General features: G+C 49.9%; 10 protein-coding genes across 10 annotated transcripts; 6 read left to right on the top strand and 4 right to left on the bottom strand.

The window, feature by feature from the left end:
- Positions 1 to 1,737: 1,737 nt before the first annotated feature.
- AKAW2_31416A (cytochrome P450) lies at positions 1,738 to 3,650 on the top strand (the record flags this gene model as incomplete). The annotated part of the gene is made up of 7 exons (XM_041688039.1): positions 1,738 to 1,933; positions 1,987 to 2,119; positions 2,189 to 2,380; positions 2,434 to 2,585; positions 2,636 to 2,880; positions 2,948 to 3,216; positions 3,269 to 3,650. The coding sequence occupies 7 exons, from the start codon at positions 1,738 to 1,740 to the stop codon at positions 3,648 to 3,650; spliced, it is 1,569 nt and encodes a 522-aa protein (XP_041541863.1).
- Positions 3,651 to 4,309: 659 nt separating this feature from the next.
- Positions 4,310 to 5,160, top strand: AKAW2_31415A (SDR family NAD(P)-dependent oxidoreductase; the record flags this gene model as incomplete). The annotated part of the gene is made up of 5 exons (XM_041688038.1): positions 4,310 to 4,358; positions 4,409 to 4,769; positions 4,820 to 4,932; positions 4,988 to 5,013; positions 5,065 to 5,160. The coding sequence occupies 5 exons, from the start codon at positions 4,310 to 4,312 to the stop codon at positions 5,158 to 5,160; spliced, it is 645 nt and encodes a 214-aa protein (XP_041541862.1).
- Positions 5,161 to 6,171: 1,011 nt separating this feature from the next.
- On the top strand, positions 6,172 to 7,725 carry AKAW2_31414A (cytochrome P450; the record flags this gene model as incomplete). Its single annotated transcript, XM_041688037.1, has 1 exon — positions 6,172 to 7,725. The coding sequence occupies one exon, from the start codon at positions 6,172 to 6,174 to the stop codon at positions 7,723 to 7,725; it is 1,554 nt and encodes a 517-aa protein (XP_041541861.1).
- Positions 7,726 to 7,832: 107 nt separating this feature from the next.
- Positions 7,833 to 9,028, bottom strand: AKAW2_31413S (magnesium transporter CorA family protein; the record flags this gene model as incomplete). The annotated part of the gene is made up of 2 exons (XM_041688036.1): positions 7,833 to 8,421; positions 8,478 to 9,028. 2 exons carry the CDS (start codon positions 9,026 to 9,028, stop codon positions 7,833 to 7,835), a joined length of 1,140 nt encoding a protein of 379 aa, XP_041541860.1.
- A 730-nt stretch (positions 9,029 to 9,758) lies between these two features.
- Positions 9,759 to 10,655, bottom strand: AKAW2_31412S (uncharacterized protein; the record flags this gene model as incomplete). The annotated part of the gene is made up of 3 exons (XM_041688034.1): positions 9,759 to 9,944; positions 10,002 to 10,227; positions 10,291 to 10,655. The coding sequence occupies 3 exons, from the start codon at positions 10,653 to 10,655 to the stop codon at positions 9,759 to 9,761; spliced, it is 777 nt and encodes a 258-aa protein (XP_041541859.1).
- A 1,198-nt stretch (positions 10,656 to 11,853) lies between these two features.
- On the top strand, positions 11,854 to 13,000 carry AKAW2_31411A (uncharacterized protein; the record flags this gene model as incomplete). The annotated part of the gene is made up of 2 exons (XM_041688033.1): positions 11,854 to 12,713; positions 12,766 to 13,000. The coding sequence occupies 2 exons, from the start codon at positions 11,854 to 11,856 to the stop codon at positions 12,998 to 13,000; spliced, it is 1,095 nt and encodes a 364-aa protein (XP_041541858.1).
- A 991-nt stretch (positions 13,001 to 13,991) lies between these two features.
- Positions 13,992 to 15,113, top strand: AKAW2_31410A (Gfo/Idh/MocA family protein; the record flags this gene model as incomplete). The annotated part of the gene is made up of 1 exon (XM_041688032.1): positions 13,992 to 15,113. One exon carries the CDS (start codon positions 13,992 to 13,994, stop codon positions 15,111 to 15,113), a length of 1,122 nt encoding a protein of 373 aa, XP_041541857.1.
- Positions 15,114 to 15,192: 79 nt separating this feature from the next.
- AKAW2_31409S (uncharacterized protein) lies at positions 15,193 to 16,605 on the bottom strand (the record flags this gene model as incomplete). Its single annotated transcript, XM_041688031.1, has 5 exons — positions 15,193 to 15,667; positions 15,731 to 16,122; positions 16,171 to 16,238; positions 16,300 to 16,336; positions 16,402 to 16,605. The coding sequence occupies 5 exons, from the start codon at positions 16,603 to 16,605 to the stop codon at positions 15,193 to 15,195; spliced, it is 1,176 nt and encodes a 391-aa protein (XP_041541856.1).
- A 704-nt stretch (positions 16,606 to 17,309) lies between these two features.
- On the top strand, positions 17,310 to 18,719 carry AKAW2_31408A (uncharacterized protein; the record flags this gene model as incomplete). The annotated part of the gene is made up of 1 exon (XM_041688030.1): positions 17,310 to 18,719. The coding sequence occupies one exon, from the start codon at positions 17,310 to 17,312 to the stop codon at positions 18,717 to 18,719; it is 1,410 nt and encodes a 469-aa protein (XP_041541855.1).
- Positions 18,720 to 18,984: 265 nt separating this feature from the next.
- Positions 18,985 to 21,948, bottom strand: AKAW2_31407S (2OG-Fe(II) oxygenase; the record flags this gene model as incomplete). The annotated part of the gene is made up of 4 exons (XM_041688029.1): positions 18,985 to 19,939; positions 19,989 to 20,252; positions 20,302 to 20,651; positions 20,719 to 21,948. The coding sequence occupies 4 exons, from the start codon at positions 21,946 to 21,948 to the stop codon at positions 18,985 to 18,987; spliced, it is 2,799 nt and encodes a 932-aa protein (XP_041541854.1).
- Positions 21,949 to 22,857: the final 909 nt, after the last annotated feature.

Genomic DNA, 22,857 nt, shown 5'->3' with positions numbered 1-22,857 from the left:
TATTTGCTGGATACTGTTCCGCATGGTATGACAGTTCAGGTGCCTAGTGGTGAAGATGTCACAAGAAGCAAGCTGAGGACACCGGGGCTTCTGGTAAGGCAAGGCCTGTCGCATGAATTCGAGACGACTGTCACACGTGAGCTCATGCAATGTCGTGGAAGTCGGGGTCGACAGTGGAAAAACGCCTCCTACATACAGTGCCATGAGGAATAATTCTTTTGAGGTGAGCACGGTTGCTGCAAAAAGTAAACAAGAGAAATGTGACTTAGGATCTGCGCTATAGGTGGCGTTTTCGCTGAAGGTTCTGCATTATTCATTTCCCATCATCACAAGCACAAATATGGACCAAGATACAAGCCCACCATTCCAAGAAAGAGGCCTAGTTACATTCATGAATGCCCAAGCACAACGCAATGACTATGGGTGTAAGCAGGTCAATACACCCTATAGCTTTTGAAAAGATGAGATCGGGACTAAAGTCAGAGAACACCGCCCAGGCAGTCATCCAATTTTGCGCACAAAATAAGAGCCGTGGGAGAAGCATAGTAACCCAGAGTATGTCATTCATTAAGTGTGTAAGCTTCGAGCCGTAGTCGCTGTAGGTTAAAGCGGCGAGTAGGCATGCGGGCACCATGAAGATGGGAAATCCGGCTGCAGCGCTGGAGAGTTGGAGGTCCGGGATGGCTGGGTTAAGATTGGGAATCAGGCCGATTCGACTCGTAATTGCAGCTGAGTAAGAGACCTACAATGTCTCCAATGTCATGACTAATACACTCGCTACTTAGTTAAGTCTTGTTCAAGTGAGTCAAACAATGAGTGAGAACTCTCTCTGCATCACACCATGTTGCCGTTGGGGAAAATTCCTTGACATTGCCAGGCTGGTCAAGAGGAAAATCGCTACAAAGCCTCCGCAGCTATTCAAGAGATATTGCCATCTCTTGCATGTAAGGCTAGCCCCGAGCCGCGAGTAGTACTTTGAGAGGCAGTGTTAGCATGGAAAATGTAGTGAATCGAGACGAATTATAATAAGTCGCGAAATAGGGAAGAGGAGCTTACAGGACTGAAGTCAGTGTAGTATATGACGTCTATATACAGCGTCTTTCGTCGTTGGATTGTGCACAACCTATGCAGAATATTTGCTTGGTGTCTAGCACGGCGTAGATGATATAATGAATTATTGCTCATGAACAGCTCTTGTTACAGTACAATTACAGCTCAAATCAGATGGATGGTCCCCTTGCCGAAGCTGCATCCTTGCTTCCTCGGCAGATATTTTGTATCGTCCGATGGAACACTCAGCGTATCCCTACTTCTGACATAATCCCACTCCCCTTCAGATACTCTCCCCCAGATAGGCTCCTATTAGAATTTTCTCTGCACACACAGTGCCCCAGCCAATACGATTTCGACAAAGAATCATGTGATCTCCATATATATCAAATCGATACCCTTTTTCAAACGATATATTATGGCAGCGTGGGTATGCATTCTTCAGAAAACGGGAAGGAGGAAACTTCTGTACCCAAGCTAACCTGGCAATCCTTACAAATCCTGTCATACTCTCTTCCTGATTGCATTTCGCATGGTATGACCAATGGCACTAGTCATATCGAGTGCAGAATCTCTCTTCTGCACATTTCCTCTCTACTCCATCTTAGTCTTGGAAGCTTTTGCTATCATATGATTTTTGTTCATTTGTCTTTCACCACAGATTAGTGTGAATGGAGAAGATTGACAATGAATACTTTTATATATGCCTCTGCATTTGGGCTTTTAGCTCTCTATATCGTCAGACTTAGCCACCTCCCAAAGCGAGGTGCACTTCCACTGCCCCCAGGGCCGAAGGGTCTGCCCCTGGTTGGTAATATACGCGATCTCCCGCCGCATGGGAGTAGAGAATGGGAGCACTGGTTAAAGCATAAAGATATCTACGGTAAGTCAATCTCGTACGAGTTTTGGATCCGTCTATTGAAGCTGAATTACCAGGCCCTATCAGCTCTGTGTGGACACCGGGAACCACTCTAATCATCATCAATGATGCTAAGGTTGCGATTCATCTTCTGGAAAAACGATCGTCGCAGTACTCATCCCGGCCTCGCATGATCTTTGGCTGTGAATTGTGAGTTCTGAACCGTGATCATTCTACAACTTAGTCCATTGCTCTAAGAATGTTCAATGTTGGGGATAGGGCGGGATGGGAGCGCATGGTCACAATGAAGCGCAACCCTATCCATGTTCGGGGACAGCGAAGACGGATCCACCAATACCTGGGTTCAGCTAATGCCCTCTCATCGTTCTACACTCAGCAGGATATTGAAGCTCGGCGATTTCTTCTTCGGGCTCTCCAATCCCCTGAAAGACTCGTGGATCATATTAGAAGGTATATATGATGCCCGTATAATCCAGTACCACGTAGCTCACAGATTGAAACAGCCAAACAGGAGCTACCATATTGAAAATTGTCTACGGGTATACCACGCAACCTCACGGCCGTGATCCTCTTGTTGATCTTGCGGATACATCGACGGAGCAATTCGGAAAAGCACATACGCCAGGAACATGGCTTGTGGATAGTTTCCCTCTATGTATGTATTAGACTCTCCGCACCAACAGAACCTAATATTTGTTGTCATAGTGAAATATCTTCCACCCTGGGTGCCCGGAGCTGGCTTTCAAGCTACAGCCCGCGAATGGAGATCCACATTGGATAAACTGACTGAGCAACCGTACGCGTTCGTCCAACAACAAATAAAGAACCGGACGTTCCAGCCATCCTACGTTTCCAAGCAACTCACTCAGGCGGCACCCGACCTCAGTCCAGAGGAGGAAACGGAAATCAAATGGTCGGCAGCGACACTCTACGGAGCTGGTGCAGATACGGTCAGTATGCCGTCTTTAAACATTAGGAAGAAATAGTTTACATTTAGGGTCGGACTGACAAACGTAGACGGTATCCGCTTTATCATCCTTTTTCCTAGCCATGGCCCTCTTCCCTGCCGTTCAGACCAAAGCGCAAGAAGAACTCGACCGCGTTGTAGGGACCAGTCTCCCCACAACAGAAGATCGCGCAAACCTGCCATATACCAACGCAGTCGTCAAAGAAGTCCTCCGGTGGAATCCTGTTACTCCTCTTGGCGTTGCACATGCTTGTACGAAGGAAGATGTATATGAAGGATATCGGATTCCAAAGGATGCAACCATCATCCCAAATATATGGTGAGTTGTCTAGTATCTGCTGTTTTTTTGCCATCCTCATCTGGGGCTCCAGGGCTTTTCTACATGATCCAAAAGTCTACTCAGATCCAATGACATTCAACCCTGAGAAATTTCTGGACACTGAGACCCATCACGCAGAGAATGATCCCCATAACCTTGCCTTTGGATTTGGTCGTAGAATATGTCCCGGTCGTGGGTTTGCTGACTCCACCATATTCCTTACTGTCGTGCGGTCGTTGCAGGCTTTCCGGATTGGCAAGCTTGTCAAGGATGGAAGGGAGATCGAACCCGCTGTGGATTATCTGCCTGGAGTAATCAGCCACCCTAAGGCTTTTGCAATCTCTATCACACCCAGGAGTAAAGAGCATGAGTTGTTTATTCGTTCCGTTGAGATAGAGCATCCGTGGGAGAAGGGGGATATCGTCATTGTTTGAGATAATTGGTCTTGAATACATATCCTTGGGCTCTTTGTTAGTCTATCACCATCATATGCCTTGTCCAAAAGCTTAGGAGCTTTATTATAATCGTTAATAAACTGATGATGATGGCAGCAAAGCTTGAAACTTTTACCATTTAAACTTCATTCTCAGACTGCTGCTTTTTCACAACGGCAAGCTTTCCATTCAAGTGCCACCCATCCAAACATATCAATACCATATTCGTCACGCTATAACGCACCCTGCAAGTAATCGAAATAGAAAGTTGCGCATTATCCTAGAACAGGAAATGGGACTTGCCGCCTTATCATCCTGGATGTATTGTTACCTTTGCAGTAGTTTATGTAGATTTGAATACTTTCCCCTGCAGGTAAAGCCCCCCAGCTACGATACTTCGGGAATGCGAGGGGTTAAAAGCAGCGAGAAACGCAAGGTAGTACGATGACGACATTTTACATGAGAAAAGACAACTGTATGAGCTGTGTACCTAGGCTCTAGAGATCTCTCAATGGCATTTGTACGTAGGGATCTCCGTGGGCATTAGTGTACCAATGAAGATTAAGCAAGGCCAGTGTCTCACAGGATATCCCCAATGGCCCCGTTTAGCCTTTGCTCTGAATTTTTGTCCTATCCAAGAGTATCTGAAACAGACTGCCATGGCTCATCTTCTACGCGGAACAGCCTTCATCACTGGAGCAGGCTCTGGTAGGACGACAGCACCACGTGTATCTACCAGCGAAGCTAAAATAAAACAGGTATCGGAGCCGGTGTGGCTCATAAATTCATTCGGAACGGAATATCCAAGCTAGCGTTAGTCGACATCAATTCTTCCAATCTTCAAAAAGTCTCCGAGTCGCTGAAACAAACATCTCCTCATGTGGAGCTGCTAATCGCATCTCTTAACGTGACGAACGAAGCACAAGTCAACAATGCGGTCCAGAAGGTCGCCACAAATTTCGGTCGCGTGGATATTGGAGTTAACTGCGCTGGAGTTGGTGATTCAGGAAAGCCCACACATCAATCATCCCTAAGGGACTGGCAGCGGGCAGTTGATATTAACCAGACGGGTGTGTGGCTCTCGCAGAGGGCACTTGTTCAGCAGATGCTTACTCAGACGTATATAAGACGATCATAGCTTTATGGGTATAGGTGCTGATGAATTACAGATCGTGTGGTACTCGACGTGGTCGTGGGGTTATTGTTAACGTCTGCTCTTCGCTAGGCATTTCTGCCTCGGCTACGGGTATGTCTTTTCCTGCATATGTATCCTCGAAACACGGTAAGCTTTCCTGAGTTCGTGGTATACTTTGTTTATGGCTTATGCAAATCTATAGGCGTGATGGGACTTACGAAAATGGTTGTAATACCCATTGAATTCCAATATCATCATCTCAGCTAATTAATGGCGTAGGATGCTAAGTACTACGCTTCGAGTGGAATCCGCATAAATGCCATTTGCCCAGGGTATGTCAAGTCTCTCCTTGCTGCTTCCATTGCAGTTTCCTGAAGAGTATACAGATTTGTGTATACGCCAATGATATCGGATGCAGTAGACTCGGGGGTCTTTAAGGAAGAAGTCGAGAGTTCACCGATAGGGAGAGTAGCCGATATGGAGGAGATCACAGACTCGATTTTATTCTTGGCATCACCTATGAGCAGCTACGTCTATGGAGCAGGTTTAGTTGTTGACGGGGGATATGGACTTTAGTTAGAGGTACCTTGAGACCGAGATGATATTTTTTGGCACATTCGCTTTACATTACGTCTAAAATTATGTTTCTGCGCCTCGTAATCTTGTTGCACATTTCTTCACAATCAATTGTAAGATATTGACATATTGATGGCTCAATGCTATGCTTGTTAACATCTGAATGTCTCTTGCCAAACATTATGGATCACAGTCTCGCTAGCCCGAATCTTAATACCGGCTAAATATATCTAATAATACCAGACCTTAGGGCTTCTATCCTGCAATCCTGCCTTGGAACACCATATAGCCCAGAACGGCCCAAATCACACGCCCACCAATAATAAACCCCGATTACAATTCTTCAACAGCCAGCCCTTGTCCCTCAACGGCCGTGCGTCAAGTGACAGATGCCCCGTCAGTGCACTAATGCAGCTGAGCGGGTCGTCAGACGGCACAACTGTGTCGATGGAGGGGGTGGCCATGCATGGACGTTTTAGTGACACCAAAATGTAGCCATCCAACAGCTAGCGTGACGATATTGCTCCTACCACTGTCCATATTAGACTTCCCCACTACCATAATAGGCCTTCCTCAGCCCGCCCGAAGCACAAACTAATGCAAGGCTGTCATTGCAACGTAACCGAGACTCTTGCAACCCCCTCATGAGTCGAGCGGTAGTGTTGAGGAATATCCTTGCGCGTTGTGATCAGAGAGGGGAAGAGTCTACTTAACAATAGTATATAAGAATAGTACCACCTTATAGGCACATCCCCTCCCCAACCTAAGCCCAACTCTAACTCCCCAACCCATACATCCAGCCACACCACAATGCCCACCATCCTCCTCACTCTCCTCGCCCTATTCACCCTCCGCCTCCTCTACGAATACAAACGCGACCGCAACCTCCCCCCAGGCCCACGTCGCCTCCCCCTAATCGGCAACCTGCACCAAGCCCCTCAAACCCTGCCGTGGCGAATTTTCGACCAATGGAGCAAAACCTACGGGCCTATAATGTCCGCCCAATTTGGGCGCCAAACCCTCATCCTAATCACCTCACCCGTCATCGCACGCGATCTTCTCGACAAACGCGGCAGCATCTACGCCGATCGCCCAGATCTCGTCATGGCGAATAACATCACCAAGGGCCTGCACATGCTCATCCGGCAATATGATGACTGGTTACGACTTCACCAGCGACTGGATGCTCCGTTGCTTAGTCCCCGCGCGTCGAATACCTACCACCCCATACAGGATCTGGAGAGTAAGCAGCTCATGTTTGATTTGTTGCGGTCGAATGACTTCGATGCGCATTTCGAGAGATATAGTGGGAGTTTGATGTTCGCGTTGGCGTACGGATTCCGACTTCTCTCGCCAAAGGGGCAGGAGTTGCGCGATATGCGTACCATTCAGGGAAATTTTACCTACGCAGCGAGAGTGGGCACGTGGATTGTGGATGCGATTCCGGTGTTGAATTACTTGCCGGCGGTGGTGGCGCCGTGGAAGAGGCTGGCGGAGAAGTTGTTTCAGCTCGAGGCGAGTGTGCATACAAGACATCTGGAGAAGGGGTTGAGTAGTGAGGCGTGGAATTGGTCGAAGGAATTCTCGGCGTCGAAGCATGCGGAGGGGATGCCGCGGATGGATTTGGCGTATAATTTGGGGATTTTGGTGGATGCGGGGTTTGAGACGACGTGGGCGGTGATGAAGATCTTCGTGTTGGCGATTCGGACGGATCCGCGGTTTGTAGCGGTCGCAAGGAAGGAGTTGGATGAGGTGGTGGGTGAGGATAGGATGCCGACGTTTGAGGATCAGGAGAAGTTGGTGTATGTGCAGGCAGTTGTGGATGAGACGTTGCGGTGGAGGTCGATGGCGCCGGGTGGGATACCGCATGCTGCGAGGAAGGAGGATACTTATATGGGGTATCGGATTCCGAAGGGGGCGACGGTGATTCCGTTGTTCTGGTCGATGTGTCTGACTGATGAGCCGTGGGATGATCCGCTGGAATTTCGGCCGGAGAGATGGTTCGGGGCGACTGGGAAGGAGGATGGCCGGTTTCGCAATTTCTTTGGATATGGGCGGCGGATATGCACGGGTCGGCACATTGCGAGGAATTCGTTGTTTCTACTAATGGCTAGGATTCTTTGGGCGTTTGATATTCAGGCGCCGCTGGGAGATGATGGGAAACCGGTACCGGTGGATGATATGGCGTTTGATTCAGCTTTTGTGTCGACACCGGAACCGTTTGAGGCGCTGTTTGTGCCGCGCAGTGAGAAGACCAAGGCGATCGTAGAGCAGGAGTGGAATGAGACGGAGAAGGACATGGCGGTGTTGATGGATAAGGTGCGGGAGAGCCAGCGGGCGCTTGGGTTGGATATTAGGGCGTGATTAGGGGGGATTCGGCCAAGGAAATAGTATAGCATTAGGTATATGGTATTAAATATGTACGATGAAGATGTAGCCTCTATGCAACATAGTGTATGTATGTGTAGCAGTTATCGATCCAGCAGTCCGATCCGTTTGGCCACCCAGACGAATATTACAGTCAGTCCGAGGATGAAACCTAGAATGCTAAACCACCAAGTGAGTGAGTTGTCCCCATCATGCGTCTTCCCTGGCACTCTGACATTCATTCCGAATAAACCCGTGATGAACTGCATCGGCACGAGAATAGATGCAAGAACCGTTAGCTTGCTGAGTGCCGATGCAATACCGTTGCGCATGCGTCCGGAATCGAAGTGAACCTGGGTGAGGTACTTGGACTGCAACCGCGAGAGCATCTGCTCGGCCTGCTCAAGGTTGGCAATCATGGTAACGACGTGATCGCAGATGTCGCTAAGGTACAGGGCAACCTGCGATGACGAGGTGTCGGAGATATCGCAGTGCCGCGCAAAGGACCGGATGACGTCGATCTTGTCGTGCAGCGGCTGACGAATGTTCATGACCTCCTTGCGCAGTTTGAAGATACGCTGCAAGGCTAGTCCCATGTCGTCCGGTCGAGTGATGGAGACGGAGTCTTCCACCGTTACAACACCATTTTCGACACGACTGATGAACGGGGCAAAGCCGTCAACAATGTCATCACTGTCAAGCGTCAGTAATCATCGCCGTAACAGAGCTACAGGAGTAGTGGGGCTTACATCAGGGCATAGCAAATCCAATCGCTGGTCAACAGCAGATGACTGCTGTGCTCCTTGATACGCTGTCGCACATGGCTAGTGTGCAGACTGGGGTCGAAACTGAAGCTGAGAACGCCGCCCCGGAACACCACGGCGTAGAGGTTGTGCGAGACAATGCGTACCCCAGTGTCCGTCTCGAGTCGGCGCGGCGGTCGCAAAGAGAGAAAGTAGTAGTGACCAAAAAGTTCGATCTTTTCTCTGGTTTCACGGGTTTTGATATCCTCCGTAGTCAGAGGGTGGAGGTTGAAGAATCGGGCTAAAGCTTCAATGTCTTCTTCCGCTGGAGCCGTGATATCAAGCCACCATAGGCCACTGTGGGCCCCTGTCTCCAGAAGGAGGTCAAAGGGCTTATACACAGAGCACAAGTCCTCGATACTGGAGGCCTCAATCGAGGTATTTAGCTGGGAGGTGAAGAAGTTGATGCGACTGACCGCTGCCGGCCGGGGCTTCTCCAGCCGGGGGTCGGGGGTCGAATCAGATGACATGATTGCAGCCAGCAGGGCGGGCTCCATCCCTGGGCGGGGGAGGCCGGATTGAAGATTATGGGCACAGCTGGAATGGAGAAGACATCAACGGGGATCCCAAGGGGGAAGCGCAGCGCATCCTGACGATTTGTGTGTGCGATGCATGAAGCCCGATGATGCGATGAAAGACAGGGAGAGAAGAAAAGTCGAGCCGGAGCCGTGGCGGTGCACCTGCCATCCCGCCTGTGGGCCAATCAGAACGGGATCAGGCCATCCACGTGTTACCGCCCGGTCAGTCTCTCTGGAAAGTTGATCAACGCCCTTGACACTTCACAGTCCATCTCTTGGATCTATCAACTGTGCAAGTATCATCTAAAAACAACCGAGGCTCTAGAGGTCCTCCCTCGCCCTCTCGGAAGCTGGCCAATCAGAGAGGCGGTTCGCCATCTCCTCCGCATCGCCGCATTCGGCATAAACAGCACGTGACAACCAGCTGGACAGAAATCAATAGGACGAACTGGTGATGTCAAGTGAGTCTACTATACTATAGCCTATCTCCAGTAGAGGTGCTCTCTGTGAATGTGCCCTTGAAATTTCGATTTCCCGAGCATGATGAATGCAAAGTATTTCCCCATTACCTCACTCGTAGATGTCGACGTCATTGCCAGAACGACGTTCGTTATCAGTCATTTAATCCATATTATCGTGATCAATGCCCATGTTCCATCCCAGTTCATATACAACGCCAAACCTGAACGCCAGAATCAAATATACCGACTTAGGGTTTCATCGTGGTCTGGCCGCATGCCCCACCCAGCCAATACCGCGTCAGCAGCTGCACAGCATCTGTGTTCTTCCGCGTGAAATCATACAACTTCGAAGCGCGGATGTTAAGCATCGCTCCATCAAAATCGGCCTCTAGAACACGGGCATGACGGGGGCCCATGAGGGAAAGAACCAGCATCTACAATACTAGGATTAGTAGAAGCCTTTAATGGAATCTGGAAGAGAGAGACTGTACCGGAGCAACAATATGCAGTCGTAGTGTGTTGCTTCTTAGACGGGCCCTCATGATGTCTGTAATTGTCATGATTTCGCCACGGAGTAGTCTACCATCACCAATAGCATCATTTTCCACTATTGCCTTGATGTGGGGCAAGTTCTCGTCTGGGTAATCAGTCACCGAAACAGCATACCAGTTAAACTTCCCACACTCCAGTAATTGGCCAAACTTGAAATCTCCAATTCTAGGATGAAATAGTCAGAGAGCCAGCTAACATACCGGAAGAGTGGGGAGAGAAGTCACATACTCTCGGTACACACCATACGGAGGGTTTTGGGGATACTCGCGCTTGGCAGACCCTCTGCAGTCATGGAAGTGGTCAAAGAGGAAGAGCTCCAACGCACGAGTGTCCCACATGATATTATCCGGGGTCAGCTCAATCTGAAGAAATTCGTCTTCCTCAACTGGAAGAGGCAGCTCCTCTTCGTACGGTCTGAAGAAAGACGGCCGGTCCTTGGTACCCTCGAGGGACAAAGGAAAATGGCGGATACCAGCCGCCTTCAGGTCGCTTGGTTCGACATGCATATTAGGTGTTTGCTTGATGCGCTCCTCAACCTTGGCCAGAGCATGCCGCCGAGCTTGTCGCTCAAGAAGAAGCTGTTGATCAGACATGTTGACTGAGTCCTAAGAAGGTGATGATGAGAAAGGAAGAAAGGGGGATAACAATGGATGATGAGAAGGGCGGAGAGGGTAGGAGGGAACTTTAAAAACGGCAGGTACTTGCAACGGGATTGGGTGGAACACTGGCTGCCTGGCGGACGGCGGTTCTGCCTAAGGCATACAGCCTCGTCGGGCTACTCTCCGAGTGGCTGCAGCTACGCGCCAGGAAGTAGTGATATGGTTTCAAATAGCAACAGGGCGTAACTCATGTGTCTAATATCCCATTGGTTATGACTAGTTATCTTGTGCGAGTGACTAATGGTAAAAAGGGGCGTTAGCGCGAGACATAGCAGGACGCCCAACATGATTCTACAAACTCGCCAAAGCCCGCAAGGCTGCTATATAATTAGAGAGAGTCGATGTACTAGCTGAATACTTTAGAACTAAATGCTACCAGTTATAGAACAAGCTTTCAATTTTGTGGGAATTCTCAAGGATGCTGTTAAAATAGAATGAGGGTGGGGCACAACCTTCGACGGTCAAATAAGCTAATACGTACCCACGCCTATACCAAGGGCCCTGTCTTCCTGCCACCTAGTACTAGCTAGCCTGGAAATTTCATTCAATCGATCAAGTCCTTCGTTCTCTCTAGAAAAGCAAGATGAGATAAACGTTGCGTTTGGCTGGTCCAGGCGCCTGAGCGCCTTGGTCCTATCATTAGCGTACCCTCTCGCTCCTCCCCCGTGCCCGTGTCTTTCCTGGGTGAAACAATACGAGTCGTTTCCCTTGCCTCCATTTTACATCTCTCCGGGAATATACGTATTCTTGGACAGTGTCGGAGTCCAGTCAAGATCTGACTTGATACAGTGATAGGCAGCAGCGGTCATAGCCTCCCCTTCACTGGTATCCATGCGCTAAATGAAACCACTGACCTCCACCGCGGCGGTAACTAACCGCTAGACCCTTCAGCCGCTCCATCCACCGTCTTTTACTGGGTGCCTTGCTAGTTAGCTGGTCAGAATCCTTCTGTGCTATATGAGCGTGCCATTGCATTGGGTGTCCACGCAAAATGGGCGCGTAGTAGTGAGCACACCCTCGCTGGAATTGTCTATGCCGGCCTTGTGATCTTGCCATATAAGGTAGGGCAGATGTGACTGTCGAGAATACTGCCTAGTTCCCATCAACATTTACTCTCAAATACACAACAGACATGGCTAGCAACGACCGTCTCCCGAGAAACGAGACTGAGTGGAGGGAGTGGGCCGCTTCGCATGAGGTGTCTAACTCAACTATCCATGATGCTCCGCTCACGTCTGGATCGACTATCAACCACCAGCAATACCTTCTACTTCATGTTCTTTGGAAGTCCTCCATGGCCAGGCAACTAAAACTGGAACAGTTTGGCTTAAAGGAATGGAAACAGAAGGCCGACAAACTTCTAGCAACACTCCAATCCTGGAATAGCTACCACCAGAGCTTCACCAGCAACGCTATCCTCGAGGGAACCTTCGCCTTGGCTAAAAAGTACCAGTCTGAAGCCTCGGGGTCCCTCGATGAGAGGTTTCGTTCAGATGTGGCATTTACTCCTGTTTCCCATCGCACGCGTGGCAAAATGGGTGGATTAGAGCGGAAGATGAGGGATGTACAACTTCAGACCCCGTCTAAGTCAACGGGAATGATACCAAACACACCAGGCGAAGAATCGCCTTTCCATTCACCAGGACCGAGTGAGATCTCGAATCAAATGTATCCCCAAACGGAAGATGAGCAGATTGTTAATTCAGCACTTGTGGACTTTTTGAATGCCCTGAGTATACACTTTCCTGAAGCATGCGACTGGACTCTACATCGGAAATCTTTCAAGGCAGATTTCGAACATGCGTCGTATGAAGCACGAACTGATGGCTATCTCAAGGGAGGGTCTTCTGGGAAGGCGCGGGCATTGATTGAAGTAAAGCCAATGCTAAGGGAGAAAAAGCGAATTCCGATCTGCATGCAGGAGGCTGCTCAGATGGTTGCTTGGATCAAATCAGATCCTGATTCTACTGGTGTGTTGAATCTGCCGGGTCGGTAAGTGTCTAGCTTCTTCTTGGATTGCCATTTCTGTCACTAACCACCGTAGTCGTCTTCACGTGTCACAAGACCGTCATCTGATTTACCTTATCTTCGCTGAGTATGATGACAAGTATATTCAGTACCTCAATAATTCATTGCCACCTGGATCACCACGCCCGTTTCTCAAGATGCATGAATTTGGTCCCTGGAATACATTGAACCGAAGTGACATGGGGAACCTTGGCGGAATTCTTCTTGCGATTGCCTTGCGTGCCTATGCAGAGACCAACTCGAGTACTTGAAACGAGAAGGACTGGCTGAGACCTGGAACAATAGCTGTGAACACTAGCAGTGGTCTGCGTGTGTCACTGGGAGCACTCAAACAGTCATTATCAAGTTACAATGTCTTATCAGTCTTGACAATGGTTACCGACGTGGTGACTGTGAGATTGCAGACGATATCACATCAAGGCACTGAATGCGTTCAATCAGATGTGCCTGACATTCTCATGCTAATGGGAGAACGGCCACCTGCTGGGCAGTAATGTCGCTCACCTGCACTTCCTAAGGCGTAAAGTCCAACGTGGTTATTTCCTTCTCTTCCCTTTCTTTCTTTTTTTTTTTTTTTTCTTTCTTTATTTGTTCCTTTCCCACTTGTACTCAATATTATGGTGTTGTATCCGGAACAGGACATTGCCGTACGCTGCACCATTATTATGCCGCTTCCACGCTCTAGCAATCTATCTTCTTTCTTTCTTTTTTTTTCTTAAAAAAAAAAAAAAAAAAAAAAAAAAAATCAGACACTCATACACCTTCTTCCGCACTACCGGGACAATAATTCTCCCACCCCAACATAGACCAGCGGGGTAAACCCCACCAAACACACTAATCGTAGTGCAGACCCTCGTGCTCTAGCAGTCTACGGGATAGATTCCGAGCGGCGGAGATACCGCCGGAACAGATTCCATGTCCATCAATGCCCGCACCCCACCGGCAAAACACATTATGTAACTGGGTAAGCGCTTCTCCGGTCCTCCCACGCCACCCCAATTACCCAGCACAATGTCAAGGCATAATTTCCACCACAATTGCCCCAAAGCCACAGCCGCATTACTATGCAGCGTCATATGCATCCAGATCCACTCCCCGGTCAGGGACTGCATTTACCCCAGACCAGACCTGAGCAGACCCACCACAGAATCCCAACTTGACTCACCGATATAAAACCACCGATGTCACCGGCACAAAGCCCATCATTCTTCACGCAATTGCACCCAGAAGCCTGTAAATACCATGATTAACATTATCATCGTCGGCGCCGGCCTCATCGGCCCCCGCCACGCCCAATCCGTCATCAACAACCCCTCCACCAATCTTCTTGCCTTGGTTGACCCCTCTCCAAGCGCTTCATCCGTGGCTAAAACCCTCAACACGCTCTACTTCCCCTCATTATCAGCCCTCCTCTCTTCTGTACCAAGCATCCCGCACCCAGACGCCGCCATCATCTGCACCCCCAACCACACGCACGTCCCCGTGGCTCTCGAACTCATCAGCCACAACATCCACATCCTACTCGAGAAGCCCATCAGCGATACCATCACCACCGCGCTTCCCTTACTCCAAGCACACCAGAAGCACCCAGACGTGAAAATCCTGATCGGCCACCACCGGAGATTCAACCCCTACATCACCAAAACGAAGGAAATCCTCGAATCCGGATCCCTGGGCTCCATCCTCGCTCTATCAGGCTTATGGACTCTCTACAAGCCAGCATCCTACTTCACCGGCGCTACCTCATGGAGAAGCGATAAGACCAAAGGCGGTGTATTAAGCATCAACCTCATCCACGACGTGGATCTCCTGCACTACCTATTCGGCCCCATCACGCGCGTCTACGCAGAGAAAACCCTGCCCCAGCGCGGTGGCCCAGATGGTAATGCAGACCACACGGCGGAAGAAGGCGCGGCGATCACATTCCGATTTGCCAGTGGGGTGGTGGGTACCTTCGTGGTGAGTGATTGTGCGCCGTCGCCGTGGAATTTCGAGTCCGGGACGGGTGAGAATCCCATTATTCCGAAGGTGGGTGGTGAGGGAGGAGGGTTTTATCGGGTTTTGGGAAGTCGGGGGTCGTTGAGTGTGCCGGATTTGAAGAGGTGGAGTTATGATGGGGTGGAAGGGGAGAAGGGATGGAGTGAGAAGTTGCGAGTGGAAGAGTTTGAGGTTGATAAGGGGGTGCCGTTCGATTTGCAATTGGAGCATTTTGTGCAAGTGTTGGAGGGGAGGGAGACGCCCAGGTGTGATGCTGTGGAGGGATTGAGGGCGTTGGTGGTGGTTGATGCGGTGAAGAGAGCGATGGAGAAGGAGGAGGTGGTTCAGGTGGAGAGTGTCGAGGAGATTTTGGCTAGGAATCAGTAGTTCATAGGAGGGAGTGAGGCGGAAAGTAGAGATGTGTTAGCCTCGTTGATAGTGTGATATTAAATTAAACCGCATAAATCTACTTATTCGAAACAGACTGCTCAAAACTCGAATGCACCATGATCGACTGATCAGCCGTACTTCCCCGCTCCCTTTCTACCGACTCCAACGAGTGCGGCTTCCTTAGACTCGTACTCGTCGTAACATGATTCGTGAGTCCGATCTCTTCATCATCCTGCCCATCAAACGTATACTTGGTTGACAGGACACTATGCACACGTCGACCGGCTGAAGGCGTGCCACCCCCATTGGCAATGCCGCTCCGAGACCGCCACGGTGTACTCGGATGTGTTGGCTTGCTATCCTGGCTCGAGGAGAGCTTGATATGCGCTAACCGGACCAACGGGGCGAGATGAGGCAAGCAAGCACAGACGATGGAGAGCCCAGGTTCGATGGTCGACCAGATGAAGACGGGACCGAGGGTCCAGGTGACGTCGTTGCGTTTGGTGAATTCGTCGACGGAGTAGATACGGACGATGCTGGCGACGCAGGCACTGCAAGCCAATATAAGTCCTAGTGCAACTAGGTTTGAAGGGTACAGAGGAGAGGAGACTTACAAACTTCCTACGGCCAGGATACCGCTTATAGCGACCTTCTTGCGGCGATTCATTTGCAATTTAGCGATCTGCGGGAAAGGAATCAACAAGACGACGATATCGTTGAGCATGTTGATTATCCCCAGCGCTAAGAAGAAGGTATCGGTGTCAATGCATGTGCCACTTGCACCGCCGAACTGGTCCCAGAAGTAAGAGGCGGGTTTACATGCCGTGGCCATTGTGACGCAGATGATGATCGGGTAGGATAGAGTGAGGAAGAAGCCGAGGTAAATGCCGATGCGCAGAGAAAGGTCTGCGTGGGAGGCCATGAAGACGCGGCGGTAGAAGAAGAGGATCGAGACTTTGGAAGCGGCGCATACAGCTGAGTATACCATGACGTAGATATAGAGGATCTGAAATGTCAGTGCACGAGCTACAGTGCTATGTGTGGTGCTGCTAACCCTGAATAGTGCCATCAGCTTGGTGACGCTAATAGCCCAGACATGTTTGCCGGCACCGAAGAAGCCTCCTGTTCTCGTCAGTTTCAATTGTTACAAAGCAAAAGCTTGCAATGGCTAAGCAGGCCTTACCGGAGATACTCAAACCGGAAGTCGTGCAGATAAACACCTATACACCGAGTACAATTAGCTAATACATTTCGAAATATATTTCTGGGAGAGATGTCACCGCACCAATGCAAGTATAATGACCCAATCATCCATCATAAGAGAATTGTGCAAAACCCGCCGAGCAACAAAGCGCAAGACAACCGAAATGACAGCCAAGCACAGAATAAAAATCACGACTGCATTATCCTGCTGAACCCTACTATCCGTCAAATCAATATTATCCGGAGGCTCGCCGAATATAGCGACAATGGCAGGATCTACGGCCATAATGGTCCGCCGACCGCAACAACAACACAACAACAGCAGCGACAAGAAAAACTCACAAGCAGGTTCATCAACAGGAAACAGTGGTATAAAGGCGACCAGGAATGGCCCCTACGGACGGCTGAGCATCCTGGCAGCGGGAATGGCGCATCCTAAGATCGGCCGACTAGCTTGGGGGCCAGACATGCAACCCAATCAACAAAGACACGGATATGACACCCGTTGCAAGCGGATATTAAGACAAGCCACCGTCTTTTTAGCTCAACGCTGACAGCAGCGACACGGACCGATAATTAGTCGCCGGCGTGGGGCCCCAGAGACACACGACCGGGGGCGGATTCCTTCGCTTGCCCTTAGCCTCAACCGATACTCCAAGCGAACAGGCGATGCAGTAGTATCGGGCCGGAGGACGGTTGTCAGTTACTGAAAAGGGATAATGTGCAATAATAGCATAAGAAGCTATAGTAGTCATGATCATGACAACCTGGAGGAGGTAGCAGTGAGCACAGCTAATTCTGTTCATCCCCACTACTAGCACTCTTTGCAAATCGAACTATCTCCCCTTAGCTGTACGCCTAGATAAACCAGAGGGGCAAGTCCCGTCCGACTGCCTGCTTGCTGCGACAGATAAAAAGTCCAGAGAAGAACGGATCAGCCTTGCCTACTGCCAATCCGACAATCTTTAGCCCCCTCCTCAGCAGACAGCCATGGGTTCCATCGCCCCCGACGTGCCAACCTTCACTCCGCTCGAACTCATCGGCCCCCGAGGCTACATGCGATACGTGTTCACCTTCCCCCTGGGCGAACATTACGTGCTGGACGATGTGTCCAGAGTCCTGAAAGCCGGCTACGACGGCGCAGCCCAGCGCCTCCCCATTCTAGCCTGCAAGGCGATTCCCGACCCGACCGCCAGACAGGACAGTGTAATGCAGCTGCAGATGCTAGGACCCAATGCAGAAGAGACCATTCTAGTTAAGGACCTACGAACGCAAGAAACAATTCCAAGCTATGCCAAACTCAAAGCCCGACACTTTCCCGTGGACGCCTTCGACGCCGACACATTGTGCCGTCGTGACATCTGGCCAACAGACCCAGGCGAGCACCTCCCCATCTCGCTCGTCCAAGCCAACTTCATCCGCGGCGGACTGATTCTAACATGGTGTATCCTGCATATGGCCGGCGACGGCACCTCATTCCAGACATGGATGCAGATTTGGGCGGAGGAGTGCCGTCGCGCACAGGGACTGAAAATAATTCATCCTGTCGTACTCCCGCCAGCCATTTTCACAGACCGTGAGAAAGTCATGCGCTCCTCAGGGCGTAACCCAGGCCGAATAGAAGACCATCCGGAATACGTCGTCCTCCCGTTCAAGCCACCCGAAGGCTTGCCGCCGAAGATGCTGGCAAAGAACCACCGGGCTCAAGTTTTCTATTTCTCTCCGGCGGCATTGGCCGCGTTGAAGAAGGAAGCATCGCCCAAGAATGCATCGGAACCAACAGACGTGCCGTGGATATCGACGAACGATGCCCTGTCCGCGTTGCTCTGGCGAACGGTAATGGCCGTCCAGTGGCCGCTAGAAACCCTAGAGAATGTCAACCAGGATCAAGAATCATTCTTCAACATCGCCCTGAATGGCCGGTTACGAACTGATCCTCCCGTCCACCCGAACACGCTTGGCTGTTTTCTCGAATACATCGGTGTGTCAATGCCCGTGCGCAAGATGCTCACTTCTGCCCACTTGGCCGATCTAGCTGTCTTGATCCGGAAGGCATTGCACCGTGTGAGCGATCAGCACACGGACGACGTCATTTCCTTGATTGAGCAGCTCGACGATATTAGGAAAATATTCCCGGCGTCACTGGTTGATCTGCCTGGGTTCAATTGCATGTTGACATCATGGGTCGACTTTGCATTGTATAATCTGGATTGGGGTACACTATTAGGAGGACATATTGAGTCGGTGCGGGCGCCGCATGTCGGGGTGATCAATGGGTTGCAGGTGGTGTTGCCGAATCCGCGCGAGGGAGGAATGGAGGTTCTGGTTGGAGTGGCGGATGGATGTTTGGAGAGACTGCTTAATGATCCGCTATGGATGAAGTATGCCGTGGCGCGGTGAGGTGATGTGGTAATCTCTACCGGGATATGTATGATGGTAAGTAGGACGTGTTTTTGTACCTAGGGAAACTAGGGATGTCAACGCAGGCTGTATGTAAAGCCTTAGCACATGCAGCAGGTTCAGGGTGTCGCATATTAATTGCGTATCTGGTAATAGAAATATAGCATTAAATTAAATGACATAGGGTATTATAAGAAGATATACAAAGCAAACAGATCCAAAGTCCCTCTGCCCGTATTTGCAACATATTCAGGGGAGGTGTAGATCACCACTCTTGGCGACGCTTACTCGGAACTACGCTCCCTAGCACAGGATAACCATCCAGAGCCTCAACTGGTATAACTGCAGGGTGCCCATCAGGAAGTGTAAGATTGGGGTGATTCATCAAGGAATAGTAACTATTTCCCAGAAGTTCTTTCAGAGAGCTATACAGATTCAACTGTTCCAGCTGACTCTTTGCCTCAACAGCTCGTTTGTTCCATGCGTAGAAGTGGGAAACTGCCATCAACGCATCCGTTTTTCCTATTCGCAGCATGCCCGAACGAGGAGGTCCGATAAGGGTTTTAGTGAAATAAGCGTCGTCAAGATAGCGATCAAAGTGTTTCTTGTCGGAGTTAGCCATGAAAACATCCGTGGCCTTTTGCGCGGGATCTTCGATGAAATTCCCTAGCTTAAGCTTAGAACAGATAAGGCAGCGGCAGTCTATATGTGTCTTGATCTTGTAGTCGGGTGGCACGAGAGGAGGAGACTGGACATAGTCAACCACGTATTTGTTCAGAAAATGTTTAAAAAATCGTCGTTGCTTAGTGGTGGAAGGGCTCCGGGACGTAATGACGTTGTCACAAACACCTTTTGCCACTGGCAACAGAAAGTCGGAGAAAACACGACCCATGTCGTTTCCTCGCAGATTTAGAGCAAACTCCGTGAGGGTATCGAATAATACCGTGGTATCGATGTCATTAATACTACCTATCCGGAGCACCTTAACAACCGTATCCGGTTTAACGCTGAAAGTCAAGGTATGTTTCCGGGAATAGGCAAAGGTATGCTCGTGTACAATATGGAAAGCGCGAGCAAATGGCGGAAACAGATATTTGATCATTGTATCAACCGCACCTTTAAGGTCGAGATCATCAGTACGGGAGTATTCATAGGCCGAGACAAAGAACGAGGCAAGAAAAGCGCTGTTCTCAATCTTAGTTTCCAGGAAAGGGTGGATTCTAGTTCTTGTTAGCGTGATAAGTCAGGAATCAGTAGGCGTCTATCTACCTTGCGAATAACTTCTCCCGGGGCAAAGTGGTTAGTAACATCGCAAGTTCGTGGCCACCACGAGCTGTGTCCCTCGGATGTATGGAAATTAATTTGCTGGCAGTAGTGATGTCCCAATCGAGCACGTCGGGCGATACCTCCCGGTCTTGTTCCTCGCAAATCTCAATATATTCCCGGACCAAGCTATCAAGCCAGGCGTATCGCTCAGAAATCAAATTATGGATCATTGGAGAACGGTGTTGGACCTGAAATACATGCTCCACCCTAGAAAGTGTCAGGACGCACACGCTGTACATGGTATAGGTGAACATACGCTTCGCGGACAGCTTCGAGTCCATGTTTCGCCATGACATTCGCGATGTTAGTAATCTGAGAGGGCGAAACAGTGCCGTGAAGAGATTCAACGGCTTGGCAAAATAGAGCCACGTCATCAACGTCAATGGCTATCTGCATGACCTTGTCAATCATCTCGGATGGCAGCCACTTTTTTTGTAAGGTCATTTTGCAGGCCTGGACCAGATCCCACTCCGTAAAACCTTCATCAAGACATTCTAAGACGGAACGGTGGCACTCATCTAGAATTTCTTCACCATTATCTGTGGAGTTCTTCAACCGGTGAAGTATGAAAGAAAAGCGAAAAGCCTTTGGGACGATTATGGCGCCCTATGACTTTATGAGGATCGAACATACACAGAATACATCAAATGTGGGAACCGAAAGCTTGACTTACTGTCGCTCGATAGAAATGGGTGGCCTGGGCACCCGCATTTCCTGTAAAGCCTTGGTATTCTTCATCATTCGGGTCTCGATTCGAAAAGAACCCGTCTTGGATAAGCAAATCCTCGTGGAATGGGAGATGCTCTGCGACAACAGTTCCGAGCGCATCCACTACCTTTAAGAACTCTAGATTGGTCTCAGTCACGTCTATCTCATAGTAAGGCTTCCGATGACAGCTATCGTATGGTCCCTCAGCTGCGCCAGTTTGGGTTTTCTCAATATTGGCTAAGTATATGTCGAACTTAAGCCTCTGGCACGCATTTTGCAGTTGTGCAAAACGAGCTTGGTCGACTCCTTTCAGTCGATGAAAGCTGAGCTCCGCACTAGTATACTGGTGCTCGAAAGCGTAGACGAGTGCTGGCGGGCAGCAGTCATCGACATAACGATCCCAAGCTGGGTTGTCGGGGTGAATCTTTTCGTCAATGCGACAAGCCCAGTATCCTAAGAGAATGGCCAGTTTGTCTGTCTGGACAACGGGCATCCTAGCCCCAAGCGACGGGCGATGGATCAGATTGTACACCAGAGCCACTCTATATCCAGAGATGACCGGCTTCACCTCATGGATAACATCCGCATACCAAGCAGCCCAGGAAAAGCTAAACTCTGAGGATGGCGCACTTCGCCATTCGAGCCTGGTACCTCGGTGGGATACAATGAGATCTCCGCCTTCGTGCTTCGAGGGAAGGTATACTACTAATGTAGCAAACATGCCATCGGCCTTCTCAGAATCTTGGTGTGGGAGGAAGAATGCGCCTTCTTCGTAAATCAGTAGCTTGTATAACTCCGCCTTGACCTCCTCCGATTGAGCGGTCAGGCCCAGGCCGGTGACGGCGTCATTCACCAGAATACCGATTTGCTGTTGCCAGTGGGGACTTTGAAGGGAGAACTGGCCAGGGTCGAGCTGCCATGTTTTGCGGACGGATTCGTCGACCAGGGTTTCGGAACCTTTCCCGTAGGGACTGCGATCACAACACTGGACGATGGCTTTTGCATCATCGGCTGAGATGGGAAGTCGAATGTTGCCCACGCCTGGAATGTCCAGGCCAGGCAAGGCAAGGCCCAGCGAAGCTTTCCCGGCTAAGAAGGATCCGGAAGATTGGATGGTGTCCAAGGTGAACAAGAGTTCTTGCTTGAGGTCAAGGTGGCCATCATCTTCGAGCAATTCATCCGAACATGAACTCATATTGCCTCTGTTACTTGCATAAGCTGGGATGGTGGGTATTGAGATAGAGGGTGTGGTGTCAAAGTTCAACCCCTTAGACGAGAGGGTTATCCGGTCGCGAGTCGCGTCGCGTTACATGCTGGAATTAGTGGCCATCGGGCAAAAACCAACCATCACATCAATCCCTGTCACCTTGACATTATATCACAATTTTTTTATGACTCGCCCAATAGCGTGGATGTCTGGATCAACTTGACATTCTGTAGTATACCTGCCGGCAGGCCGGACATTCTCTTACTGTGTAGGATACTGGAAGTGGAAATGCGACGACGGATACCATCCACCGACAGCAAACCCAACACTCATCCAGGGATCGTCAAATGCGGTTCCGTGATACTTAATCCTCCTTTGACTCGGACAATATCTCCTTAACTTGTGTGGAGGCGACTCCGGGGAGAAGATTCCGAGTGCTTAGTTACCCCTATTCCTCCTTCAGCCGTCAAGTTCTATATATAGCTTCAAGATCATCCACGCCAATCGACCCCGACTCGAGACTGTGATGCCTGTCGATCAACGGATCAATAACCGCGGCCCGGGAAGATGTAGATGCTGAACTCCGTACAAATCGACTATTTAGGATCAGAGAAAGGGAAAATCCGCGTCTAACCAGCTCACCACAGACGCAGGTTTTTTTTTTTTTTTTTTTTTTTTTTTTTTTTTTGGCTCGTGCCCTGCGCCGCCATGGAGCACAAAGCTTGGTAGCAACATAGCAGCATGCAGCATGTAGCATATGACATCCTGCCCATAGACGACCGACACGAGAAATAAAGCTCTTCATGCAATTTCCCTGGAACAGACGTTCCATGGATCGAATTCGGGTCGCGCGGTCTCCGGTTCCCCCGCCAGTTGTGACTCCTCCCACACACAGCA

Source organism: Aspergillus luchuensis, chromosome 3, assembly GCF_016861625.1.
Source record: "Aspergillus luchuensis IFO 4308 DNA, chromosome 3, nearly complete sequence".
In the NCBI taxonomy this organism is placed as follows: domain Eukaryota; kingdom Fungi; phylum Ascomycota; class Eurotiomycetes; order Eurotiales; family Aspergillaceae; genus Aspergillus; species Aspergillus luchuensis.
Note: the sequence above shows the minus strand (reverse complement) of the source record. Positions and strands in the feature narration are given on the sequence as shown.